We start from the raw sequence: 12,271 nt of genomic DNA, 5'->3' as shown, positions 1-12,271 counted from the left end.
TTCTACCTCAATTTAACTGTCATCAGCAGGGCGCAGTTCTTTGCCTCGAAATGTGGGAACCTACCTGTGAGTGGGGCAGAACAAGGCGGGAAGCTTGAATGAGGGTTGAGGGTGATTGGGGTAAGGTAATGATTGGTTTCCTCCCACCCTCCCCTCCCCCGCACCTCGCATCCCCAGATTGCTCCTGCAATCCCGGCAGCCAAGCCAGAGTAGTAAGTACTTCTCAGGTGCTTCCATAACGTCCTGAACTCCAAGGCAGTGAGCGTATCTACTTAAAGTGTTGGTTTAGTTGCCGGCTTTCCCCTAGTCTGTGGGACCGGGTTGACTCCCCAGAGCTTAGCACAGAGTAGATGCTAGGTAAATTTGTGTTGAACGGATGGATAGATAGATGGATAAATGGATGGATGGATAGATGGGTGGGTGGATGCGCGCGTGTCTCATGTCTCCCTCACCATCCTCCCCAGTTAACGACCCTTAGCCTGGCAAGCTCGGGAGCAGCCGCTTCAGGGTCCCTTCCCCCGGGCCCCGCCCCAGCCGACCCCACCTTTCCGCGCCGCTCCGCCCCGCCGCCCCCTTCCCCGTGGCCCCTCCCCGCGCAGGTCCCGACTCCCGCCGCACCTCCTCCGGCTCTGCAGTGGCGGCGGGGAGGCGAGTCGGAGAGCCAGCGGGGCCAGGGCCGGAGCCGAGCCGGGGTCGGGGCAGCAGCGGGGACCCTCGGAGGCGGGGCCAGTGGGACTGCGATGGGCGTGGAGATCGAGACCATCTCCCCGGGAGACGGTACCGGGCGGCCGAGCTGGGGGAGGAGGAAGGGTCCCGGGGCGGAGCCGGGCGGGCGGGGGTCTGATTCAGAGGTGGCGTGGAGGGTGCTGAATCCGAGGCGGGCATAGGATGAGGGCGGTGAGAGGAGATCCCAGGAAGGATTGTTGGGAATCTAGCAGACGATTCTCCACCATCCCCTTCCCCGCCGGCTCACCTAGGGGAACGAAGGCGGCGGCCAGGAGGCGGGGGTCTGCGGCCCGCCACCGCCCCGGGGGCCTCGGGCCGCCGCTGCCTCGGCTGGAATCTCTCGGTTATCCGCTACTGCTGGTTTCCCAGGGCAGGCTTTTAGTTCTGCTTTCCCTGCCCTGCTAGGTGAGCTCTGGAAACAGCTGGAAGGGTTCTCTTCTGTTTGGGGCAACCCTTTCCAATGCGCCCCCCTCCGGGCCTCCGGTCGGGCGGCCCCTGTGGGCTGGGCGGTGAGACGTTGTGGGGACCGAGCCAGTCTGGGAAGGAAGAAGCGCTCCCTCCGCCTCTGCATCTCGCTTTATCCTCCCCGCCCCACTCAGCCTCTCCAGCCATCCTGTACACTCCCATGGCTTTCATTACCGTCTGCAAACCGATGGCCTCCAAACTTAAGCCTCCAGCTCAGATCTCCGACCTGAGTTCAAGGTGGTCCATTTGTCCAGCTGCTGCTCGACCTCCATCTGGATGTCCCACGGATACCTAATTCAGCAAGTCCAAAGCAACTAACTCCTTGTCCTCCCCACTTCCAAGCGCTCCTCTGTATTGCCTTTTCCTTGTCCCCAGGACTGGCACCACTCACTTCCCCAAGCCAGACATCTCTTGTATAATTGGGTATGGATGTGCAAGGAATAGCCAGTTTTAAATTTTTTATAAAAAAAATTTTTTTTTCAACGTTTATTTTATTTTTGGGACAGAGAGAGACAGAGCATGAACGGGGGAGGGGCAGAGAGAGAGGGAGACACAGAATCGGAAACAGGCTCCAGGCTCTGAGCCATCAGCCCAGAGCCCGACGCGGGGCTCGAACTCACGGACCGCGAGATCGTGACCTGGCTGAAGTCGGACGCTTAACCGACTGCGCCACCCAGGCGCCCCTAAATTTTTTAAATGAAACTTAATCCAGTCCAGAGTCCCCATGTCTGCAGCAGAATTTGACAGACAAATTTCACGTGAGACATAACTGACAACCCCCACCTTCTCTAGGAAATGAGAGGACCTCAGGGTTCCAGGCCACCCTCCTCATTAAAAGGCAGTGATTCCTAGATCCTAGCCACTACCCTGATCACCCAGCAGGTACAGACTTCTTTGACCCAGCTGGGAACTATGGTGCTGGGTCCCAGGAGGCATCTCCCTGACACCTTGTCACACCCCAGGGTACTGTCATTGATTTCTGCCAGGGGGCTGCAGGCCTCTTCTCCCTTCCTTGGTTCATAGTAGCTTTTAGAGTTATTTTGAGGGAGAGAGTATGCACCCCCAGTGTGCACACACACAAGCTGAGGAGAGACAGAGAGACAGAGAATCCCAAGCAGGCTCCACGATGTTTGTGCAGAGCCAGATGCGAGGCTCCGTCTCAGAAACCCTGAGCTGAAATCAAGAGTTGGGCACTTAACCGACTGAGCCACCCAGGCACCCCGAGGGAGATTAGATTTTTAGAAAAAGCCTGAAAGAGCTTTGGCCTTCTACTTTTAACAGTCTAAATTCTTGAGCCAGGAAAGCACAGAAGGGCCAAACTACTGTACTGTTACATTGGGGACACCGTCTTGGTCGAGCCCCACACCAAGTCCTTTCAAGTCCTTCTGCTGAAAATTTCTGGGTTCCATCCCTGTAGCCCCTTCCCTGGTTCAGGCCAACATCACCTCTCACTTGGATTTCCGCATATCCTCTAAACTGGGCTCACCACCTTCAGTCTCACCTCTCTGCTTTCCATCTGGCCTCCCTAACTCACCACCTATTTTTCACACCGTAGCCTGTGGACTCTTTAAAATGCATATGTGACTGTTCTGTCCCATTCTGCTCCTCACCCTCCCCACCCCCCGCTTCGTGTTTTAATGAATCTTCCATCTCCTTCTGCAGACAGATGGTAGTCCGGCCGAGTCTTACCTTCCACACCAGAGCCTCATCTCTTCCTACCAGTAGCAACCCCCACTACTACCATTTCCCCTAGCTTTAGCAGGCTGCCTGCAAATTTGTTAAACACGCCAGTCATTCTGCAAATATTTATTGAACGTGTACTATGTAGTTGGGGTTAGAGCAGTGAGCCAGACAGGGATCCCACTATCGCTCGATTCTAGGCCTTTGAACACGTTGTTCACTCTTCCCAGATTATCTCCCTTTACTTCCTCTGGCAAACTGCTTATCTTTTAAGACTCAGTTGAACCATGATCTCCTCTCAGATGCTTTCCCTGACTCCCATAGAGTCCTCTACATGTTGGCTCACTTGTTAGCTTCCCAAATGCTTTGTTACCCAGGCTTGTGGCCTGGTAAATTCCACCCAGATTTATAGCTCCAGGACAGATAACTCCATCTGCCTATTGCAACATAAGCTCAGATAGATGTCTAATAGGCATCTCAAAATTGCCAACTGCTCGGGGCGCCTGGGTGGCTCAGTCGGCTTCGGTTCAGGTCATGATCTTGCGGTTTGTGAGTTCAAGCCCCACGTTGGCTCTGTGCTGACAGCTCAGAGCCTAGAGCCTGCTTCTGCTTCTGTGTCTCCCTCTCTCTCTGCCTCTCCCCTGTTCACGCTCTGTCTCTTAATAATAAATAAATGTCAAAAAAATATATTTTTTTAAATTGCCAACTGTTCAAATCTGCTCCTCCCCAGTCTTCCCCACCTGGAATTAGTTCCACTGTCCATCCAGTTCCCCAAACTGAAAACCCAAGTGTTGTACTCGATGTCTCCCTCTCCCTCATCCCAGACCCATCTCCACTCCATTAGTGTACCCTGTCAGTCCCGCTTCCCAAATATATCTATTTTGCTCTCTTCTCTGCTGCCACCACGTTAATTCAAGCCATAATTGATTTCCTGTCTGGATTATTGAAGCAGGCACCTAATCGTCCATCCTACACACAGCAGTCAGAGTGATCTTATAAAATCTTAATTCAGATTATGTCATTCTCTTGCTTAAAACCCTCCAGTGGCTTCCTGTTGCACTTAGAATTAAATCCGGCTCTGCAATGCTGGGCATGATCTGGCTTTTTCCCACTTGCTTCCTTCTCCCTCTCTTCTTTCCAGTCACCAGGCCTCCTTTCTGTTCTGCAAATGCTCCAGTCCTTTCCTGCCCCAATGTTTGTGCCCTTCGAGCTCCCTCTTCCTGCAGTGCTTTCCCCAGCACTTTGCTCATCCTTCAAGATTCAGTCCAAATGTCACCTTTTCTAAGAGGCCATCCTGAATCACCCTTTCTAAAATGGTCTGTCCATTGTATCTCTCTTTAACTCATCATTGTGTTTATTTCATTTAAAGAATTATCATAATCTAGAGTTGTCTTGTATATTTGTGTATTGTTTTGTTTCCCCCCATTAGAATGTAAACTCCAAAGGAGTTGGGATCTTGTCTCTATGGTTTACTGCTGTGTCCCTGAAATCAGGCCCAGGCTTTGCATATAGTAGATACTCTGTAAATATTTGTGAATGATTATGCTTATTAATCCTTGGTTGCAGTCATCATCCTCCATTGTAATCTATTATTTATGGATCTGTTTCCCTAACTTCACCATGAGTTCATAGGTTGCTCTGTGTTTCTGGAATCTAGTCCATAGTAGGCTGTCAGTAAATGTTTGTGGAATGGGGGCACCTGGGTGGCTCAGTCAGTTAAGTGTCCAACTCTTGGTTTTGGCTCAGGTCATGATCTCACAGTTCATGAGCTTGAGCCCCGTGTCGGGCTCTGTGCTGACGGCATGTAGCCTGCTTGGGATCCCCGCACTCTCTGCTCCTACCCCACTTATTCTCTCTGTCTCTCTCTCAAAATAAATAAGTAAACTTAAAAAAATGTTTGTGGAATGGATGAAGGAAAGTAAAAGGAATGATCAAAGAAAAGAAAATAATGGGGTGCCTGGGTGGCTCAGTTGGTTAAGCATCTGACTTCAGCTCAGGTTATGATCTTATGGCTCCCCCATTCAAGCCCCTAGTCGGACTCTGTGCTGACAGCTCAGAGCCTGGAGCCTGCTTTGGATTCTGTGTCTCCATCTCTCTCTCTCTGCCCCACCCCTGCTCGCGCTCTGTCTCTCTCTCTCAAAAATAAACATTTTTTTAAAATTTTAAGAAAGGAAAATAGAAAGGAGAGAGCATAGTTGAGGAACCCAAGGGAATAAAGTTCAAATCAAATAAAAAGCCTCATACAAGGCACAGAGCCAGAACTAGAGCCGTGGGCATCTCCATGGTATGGAGGGGAATGTGGGTCAGAGCTCTGGGTCATAGTCACATCTGAATGTCCCAAGTGACTTTTTCCAATGCCCTATTCATTCATCTGCCCTCATGTCTCCTTGCAGGAAGGACATTCCCCAAGAAGGGACAGACGTGTGTGGTGCACTACACAGGTAGGCTTTGCTCCCTCAGCCTTCATCCAGACCTGCCCCTCCCAAGGGAGGTCTCTCCTCTGCTACTCCTCTCTAGAGGTATCTGCTCCCTAGATCAGGCCCAAAGCTCAAGGTAGCCAAGTCTCCCTGTGACCAGTTGTCCCCTACTTCTCGAGCCAGCCTTGTGGGCATGGGAAAGGGGGCTTGCAAGGTTACCCCTTCCCCATTTGTACCAGCAGGAGCCATCTGTGGAGCCAGCCTCTGATTGGGCCAGGCACCTCCATTCCCTTCCCTCCGTTGTGGGCAGGGTGGGGCCTGGCCCTCCTTGTTCTGTCTGATATTTAGAAATCCCTTCTTGAAGCTCTGAGAGCCCTGATCTTCCCTGCAGGCTCCCTTTTCCTCCTACAATATTATTAGAGAAGGGGAGGGTGACTTCCTCAGCATTTCCTTTCTTTTTTCAGAAATAGACTGTTCAATTCAGCATGCTGTTATTGAGCACCTACTGTGTGCAAGATGCTGTGTGGGCACTGGGGACACAAAGGTGAAAAGGCAGGATTCCTTCCTTCTTTGGGGCTGTGGGGAGTGGCAGAGCCAAGTCATCCAGAGGCTCTGCTGCAGTGTGACAGCTGGGGCAACAGCAGTGCCTGTCTCAGGGCACTGTGGGACTTGCAGGAGAGCCCCACATCTCTGCGGACCCCTCTTGGATGCTCTGTATTGGAAGGTCAGGTGGGCTGAGGAACATTCTAGATGGAGCTCCTGAGGACTGCTGGCAGGAAGATCACAAGCAGGTATTTGTTCCAAGAGAAGTGAATGCTCTGCCTTGTGACCTGCTTCCCAATGTGGCAAAGTTGGTGACAGCCACTTAGCAGACGGCAAGGCCAGTTTAATTCCTAGGACGTATTCAGATGGGGCCATTTTTAGCAGTTCTCTGGGCCAGTGTGAAGTGCCAGGTTAATTCTAGGCAGACGGTGTGGGTATTTCTCAACAGCTGTGTTGCCGGTGGCTGGCGTCAGTGAGCTAGAGCTGTGTGTTATCTCCCTGTGACTGGCCTAATTACCATGAGTCCCCTGGGGCCTCTGACCTGTGTAATTGATTTATCTGTTCTACATGTTGTAGACAGATCAGTGCTTATCAAGTTACTAAAACCACAACATCCTTTTGCAAAGACTTTTCGGAGTAGATACAGGGAGCAGGCCATGTGCATTAAACACTAGCATCAGCCAAGAGTGTGGGGAGGGACCGTCTCATCAAACCCAGCAGGAGATTATAGGGGACTTTTTGGTAAACTTTTTAATTAAAAATAAATACAGTAGAGAACATAAATCTAAGATGTACAGCTCAGTGGAATTTTTCGAAGTGATCACACTTACATAACCACCACCCAGATCAACATGTACATTTCCAGCACCCCCTGGCATCTCCCTCCTGCCTCCTCCCAGTCATTACACCTCCCTGAAGGTAACCAGCATTCATACTTTTGTCCCCATCGATTGGCTAGGCCTGTTATTGAATACCATATAAATGGAATCACAGAGTATGTACTCTTTTGTGTTTGGCTTATTTCACTCAATACTATGTCTATGAGATTTGTCCACAGTCATTGGTTCTTTTTTATTCCCATACAGTTCATCGTATGAATGTACCACAATTTATCTTTTCTAGAATTGATGAACACTTGGGTTTCTGATCATTTTTGGCTGTTATGAATACTGTTGCTTTGAACAGTCTTGTAGGTGTCTTTTGGTGCACGTATGTACACATTTTGTTTAGGTATATACCCTGAAGTGGAGTTATTTGGGCATAGGGTTGTACCTATCCTCAGCTTTAACAGATACTGTCAAACAGCTTCTCAAAGTAGTTGTGCCAATTTCCACTGCCACCAGCCATGTAGGAAGGCTCCAGTTCCCCTGCATCCTCATCGACACATGGCATTATCACGTTTTTGTTTTGTTTTTGGGCCCCTTGGGTGGGTGCCCAGTGTATCTCATTTGTGGTTTTTTTTTTTTTTTAATTTTTTTTTTTTTCAACGTTTATTTATTTTTGGGACAGAGAGAGACAGAGCATGAATGGGGGAGGGGCAGAGAGAGAGGGAGACACAGAATCGGAAACAGGCTCCAGGCTCTGAGCCGTCAGCACAGAGCCTGACGCGGGGCTCGAACTCCCGGACCGCGAGATCGTGACCTGGCTGAAGTCGGACGCTTAACCGACTGCGCCACCCAGGCGCCCCTCATTTGTGGTTTTGATTTGCATTGCCCTGATGACTAATGAAGTTGAGTACCTTTTCATGTGCTTACTGGCCATTTGAATATCATCTTTAGTCTGCTCGAGTTTTGTCCAGTTATAAAAATTAGGTTGGATGCCTTTTACTTATTGATTTAAAGGAGTTTTTTACATATTCTGGATATGAGTCTTTTGTTGGTTATACTGATTCCAGTCACCTCCCATGCCAAGGCTTGTCTTTTCACTCTCTCAATGGCATTTTTTGAATAGAAGTTCTTAATTTTAATGAAGTCCTACGTATCAATCTTTTCCTTTATAGTTGCACTTCTGTGTTCAGCTCAGAAGTCTTTGTCTATTCCTAGGTCATGAAGATATTCTTCTGTTTATTATCTTATAGAAGCCTTATTATTTTATTTTTCATACTTACATCTGTGATTTATCTGGAATTTTTTTGTGTGTGCATAAAGTAGGGCTCAAGGTTAATTTTCTCCATATGATATATAGTTGGTCCAGCAACAGCAATTTAAAAAAATATATCCTTTATCTGTTGCATTGCTGTGACACCTTTGTCAAATCAAGTAACCGTATAGATGTTGGTCTGTTTCTAGGCTGAATTGTTTTGGCTGAACTTGTAGCTGTAGATAACTGTATCTGGTCTGAAGTATATGAAATCTGAAGAAATTGGGGAATGAGGAAGTCAATTATCAAATGGAGTGTGTGTGTGTGTGTGTGTGTGTATCCATATGTGTATATGTCCAAGTATATGTCTGTGTAATTCTATGTAGATTTGTGGATCTAAATATTTTCTTAGCATCTGTTTGAGCATCAGGGTTTTTCTTCTGAATGTGTGCGCTTAGGTGCCCATGAGCACATGTGAACATCTCTGTGTATTGGAGTATCTTAGCAACCTGTGTGTATGCATGAGTTTTTGTAAGACCTCCTTAGTAAAGGGTTTTCTCCTTCGCCTGATTTAATACCCAGGGCAAGAGTCCAATTTATTCTACCTAGAAAGTAGGAAAATAATACTCTCCCTTGTATATATTTAAATTGTAGGAATTAGAAGAAGTGGAATCATGGATGCGCAGACATTAAGCTTGTTCAGACCGCCCATGTTAAACATGGCATATCTGAAGCCATGAGAAAGGCAGTGATTTGTCTAACTTCACACAATGAGTTAGTGCCAAAATGAAGTCAGTATCCAGTCTCTGAACTCACAGGCCAGATCTTTCTCTGGTCCCAAATTGGCTTTTGTCATGGTCTGTGGGCTGCAGGAAGAAATCGTGGAAGAGCATTGTTTACAGGCCTGACCTTTGAACTAGTCACCGATAAGAACTAAAAATACCAAAACAGCTCTTGAGGGACACCTGACTGGCTCAGTTGGTGGAGCATGTGGCTCTTGACCGCAGGATTGTGAGCTCAAACCTCACATTGGGTCCAGAGATTGCTTAAACAAATAAACTTTAAAAAGAGAGAAAGATACAGTTCTCGAGCCTTAGACAGCTGGAATGAGACAATATTTGTACATCAGGGATGACACCTGGATAAGGGAGGCTGCAGACTGTTAGAGACAGCACTGGGGTGTTCCAGATTCAAACAGGCCCTTTTTATGGGGTGTGGGGGCCACCATTGACTGGCTGGGTCACCTTACTCTGTTCATTGCAGGGGGGGCGGGGATGATGTAGCCTTTGTTTTTTTGTTTTGTTTTGTTTTTTATGAGCAGGGGAGAGGGGCAAAGGGAGAGAGAGAATCTTTTATTTTTTTAAGTTTATTTATTTATTATTTCTGAGAGGGAGAGAGAATGCACACAAGTGAGGGAGGGACAGAAGGAGAGAGGGAGACACAGAATCCAAAGCAGGCTCCAGGCTCTGAGCTGTCAGCACAGAGCCCAACACAGGGCGAGATCATGACCTGAGCCAAAGTCCAACACTTACCAACTGACTGAGCCACCCATGCGCCAATGATGTGGCCTTTGGGTTTTGGATGTTGGGGGAAAACAGGTGAGGACTCAACCTGAGGCAGAAACATCCTTAGGCTGAGGAAGGAGCACAGAAAAAGTTGTAAAGTGCAGAGGTATTTGAGAAAGGTATATTTGAGAGGGATTTGGGAAAGGTATTTGAGAAAGGTGTGACCTGAATAAGACATGGGGGGAAGGAAAGGAAGAGGAGAGCAGAGAGAGGGTTATCAGACAGGCAATAGCTAGATCTTGAAGTGCCTGTGCACAGTGTAGGCATTTGGATTCTGCCACAGGAAGCTATTGACAAAAGGATATTGCTATCTCTATAAGCAAGAGAGAAATATGATCAGATACATGTTTATGAAAGACCGTCATTCTGGGTACCAAGTGGAGACTGGAAAGGAGGAGTGAGAGTGGAGAGAAAGACCAGTTAGAGGGTGTTCCTGTGCACAAGTGAGACATGATGGTGACTTGGTGTGGTCCCAGGGTGGTGGCAGTAGAAATGGAGTGTGTAGAACGTAGATAGATTGCAAAGACATGTAGGACTAAGTGATAGGCCATATTGAGGGAGTGGGTAAGGCAGAGTGAGGTATCTGGGTTTCTTGCTTGGACAACAGGACGGGCAGGGAGATCTGAAGAGGCGCAGGTTTGTACAGAATAGGAATTCCATTTTAGACATGTGGACCCAGAATGGGGTGTTAACTCATGGCCACAGCTCTTCTCCACCCTATTCTTGCTTTCACAGGAATGCTCCAAAATGGGAAGAAATTTGATTCATCCAGAGACAGAAACAAACCTTTCAAGTTCAGAATTGGCAAACAGGAAGTCATCAAGGGTTTTGAAGAGGGTGCAGCCCAGGTAGGATGAGGATCCTCATTAGGGGGGATTTGAGGAGTTGGAGTCTGGGCTCGGTACACTGCCCCTGCCCTATCACAGACTGCCACTGCTTTGACTCTACTGCTACGGCATGGTGACGCCATCTAGGTTCAGCCCCTGGCTTCGTGACCCCACTCCTTCCCTTTCATTGCCAGCATGACTTTAAGTCGCTGGGGCTCTCATTCCAAGCACATCCCTGTGGGCTTGCTCAGAACTAGCTACGAGCTACCAGCTGTCTGGGACTGAGGCAGCTAGAGAGTTGGGGGGCGGGGAGGGGGGTGGTGGGCCAAGGTATTTTTTTTTTAACTTAAAAAAGTAATTTCCGACCTTGCAAAAATATCACGGAAATAGTTCCCATATATTCTTTACCCAAATGTTAACAGTTTACATAACCATGGTAAAACGATCCCATTACATTAATTTGTGATCAATTACACATTAACATTGATGCAGTACTGTTAACCAATACATTCAAATGTTTGAGTTGGTTATTAAAATTTTTAGATCTGTTTATTCAAATTTCACCATTTGTCCGACCAATGCCAGACGTTCTTGATGACTGCTGTGTGGAGCCCTGGTTCACACTCTTCTCCCTTGGTCTGTGAAGTCATATGGTGCTTTTAGTGTAGGTCTCTTAGCCCTCGCCTCCTTGCGGTGGCCTCTGATTGCTTAACGTCTTTAATGGACTGCTTCTCTTACCTCCTCGATTGTGTACTTGTACATGTGCTGTTTATACACCCTCTTTAGGTTCTTTTGGAAGGGGGTGAGGAACAATTAGGAATACCTTGAAGTGTTTAGGCCATGCGCTAAATGAATAACCAGCAGTGGTTGTCAGATGAATGAATTTGGGACTACTTTGTGGAAGTTAGTGCCCCACAGTGAAGTCTCTGCTAGTCTGAGACAGAATCCAAATTCTGCATCACTTCAGTGTGCCACACAGAAAATTCATCTCAGATCTTCAGAGTTATCAGGAGGATAGTTTGGGAAAATGCCATAGTTATCTTACTTTTTTCTTTTAAATCAAGCTGGGTCCTCTTTCTCCTCTCCCCATCTGCCCCCATCCCTGCTAGATGAGCTTGGGGCAGAGGGCGAAGCTGACCTGCACCCCCGATGTGGCGTATGGAGCCACGGGCCACCCTGGTGTCATCCCTCCCAATGCCACCCTCATCTTTGACGTGGAGCTGCTCAACTTAGAGTGAAGGCGGGAAGGAGCTCGAAGTGGCTGGAGATGGCTGCTGCCCACCCTCCTAGCCTGCTCTGCCACTGGGACGGCTCCTCCTGCTTGGGGCTCTTGATCAGCGCGCTAACCTCACTGCCCCGCGGCATTATCCATTCTCTGCCCAAGTTGCTCTGTATGTGTTCGTCATTGTTCACGCGCATCTTTGCTTAAGGAAACTTCGGTTGCAAATCAAAACATTTCAGGTTGTGCATTTTGCGTGATGCATGCAGTAGCCATTTCTGATCGCAGAACACAGATTTCTTGTTCGCACAATCTACACTGCCTTACTTAAGCCAGACACACAAGGTGCTCAGACATGAAATGTACATGGTATACACAGAGGGACTTGAGCCAGTTACCTTTGCTGTTACTTTCTCACTTAGAAGTTCTGTTGGCTGCTGACTTACACAATGTCCTCTTTGGAAATGATATGTAAAATAAAGGCTCTGTGCTTGACAAATTCCTGTCCATCCTTATTGTAGGAAGGAAGTGCTTTAAGGAATGCATAAGCCAGTTGCCCTTGGGAAAGAGTGGAAAGGAGACTTCCAAGTAGCCAGGAATGATAATAAACATAATAGCTATGATGTGAGTATTTGTACATGCCGGGCCTTGTTCTATATATATATATATATATTTTTTTTTTTAATGTTTATTTATTTTTTGAGAGAGACAGAGACAGAATGCGAGTGGGTTAGGGGCAGAGAGAGAGAG

General features: G+C 47.9%; 1 protein-coding gene across 2 annotated transcripts; it reads left to right on the top strand.

Moving 5' to 3' along the window:
* Positions 1-697: 697 nt before the first annotated feature.
* FKBP1B (FKBP prolyl isomerase 1B) lies at positions 698-11,997 on the top strand. 2 transcript variants are annotated; one of them, XM_047069428.1, is made up of 4 exons: positions 698-777; positions 5,265-5,312; positions 10,211-10,323; positions 11,412-11,997. In XM_047069428.1, the coding sequence occupies exons 1-4, from the start codon at positions 741-743 to the stop codon at positions 11,538-11,540; spliced, it is 327 nt and encodes a 108-aa protein (XP_046925384.1). In that variant the 5' UTR covers positions 698-740; the 3' UTR covers positions 11,541-11,997. The 2 variants fall into 2 exon arrangements, with proteins under 2 accessions (XP_046925384.1, XP_046925385.1); XM_047069429.1 differs by lacking the exons at positions 698-777; positions 5,265-5,312 and adding an exon at positions 5,996-6,079.
* Positions 11,998-12,271: the final 274 nt, after the last annotated feature.

This window comes from Lynx rufus, unplaced genomic scaffold (genome assembly GCF_022079265.1).
Source record: "Lynx rufus isolate CCGP_SWC_20201006 ecotype Redwood Valley unplaced genomic scaffold, mLynRuf1.p SCAF_8, whole genome shotgun sequence".
Taxonomy (NCBI): domain Eukaryota; kingdom Metazoa; phylum Chordata; class Mammalia; order Carnivora; family Felidae; genus Lynx; species Lynx rufus.
The sequence above is the reverse complement of the archived record's forward strand: the minus strand, read 5'-3'. Positions and strand labels throughout refer to the sequence as shown.

What these genes read in the sequence shown, in the direction of transcription:
- FKBP1B (XM_047069428.1), top strand. Translation starts at nt 741, where the DNA reads ATGGGCGTGGAGATCGAGACCATCTCCCCGGGAGACG. An exon ending in GTGTGTGGTGCACTACACAG is followed by an intron (nt 5,313 to 10,210) that starts GTAGGCTTTGCT and finishes TTGCTTTCACAG; the next exon opens with GAATGCTCCAAAATGGGAAG. An exon ending in TTGAAGAGGGTGCAGCCCAG is followed by an intron (nt 10,324 to 11,411) that starts GTAGGATGAGGA and finishes CATCCCTGCTAG; the next exon opens with ATGAGCTTGGGGCAGAGGGC.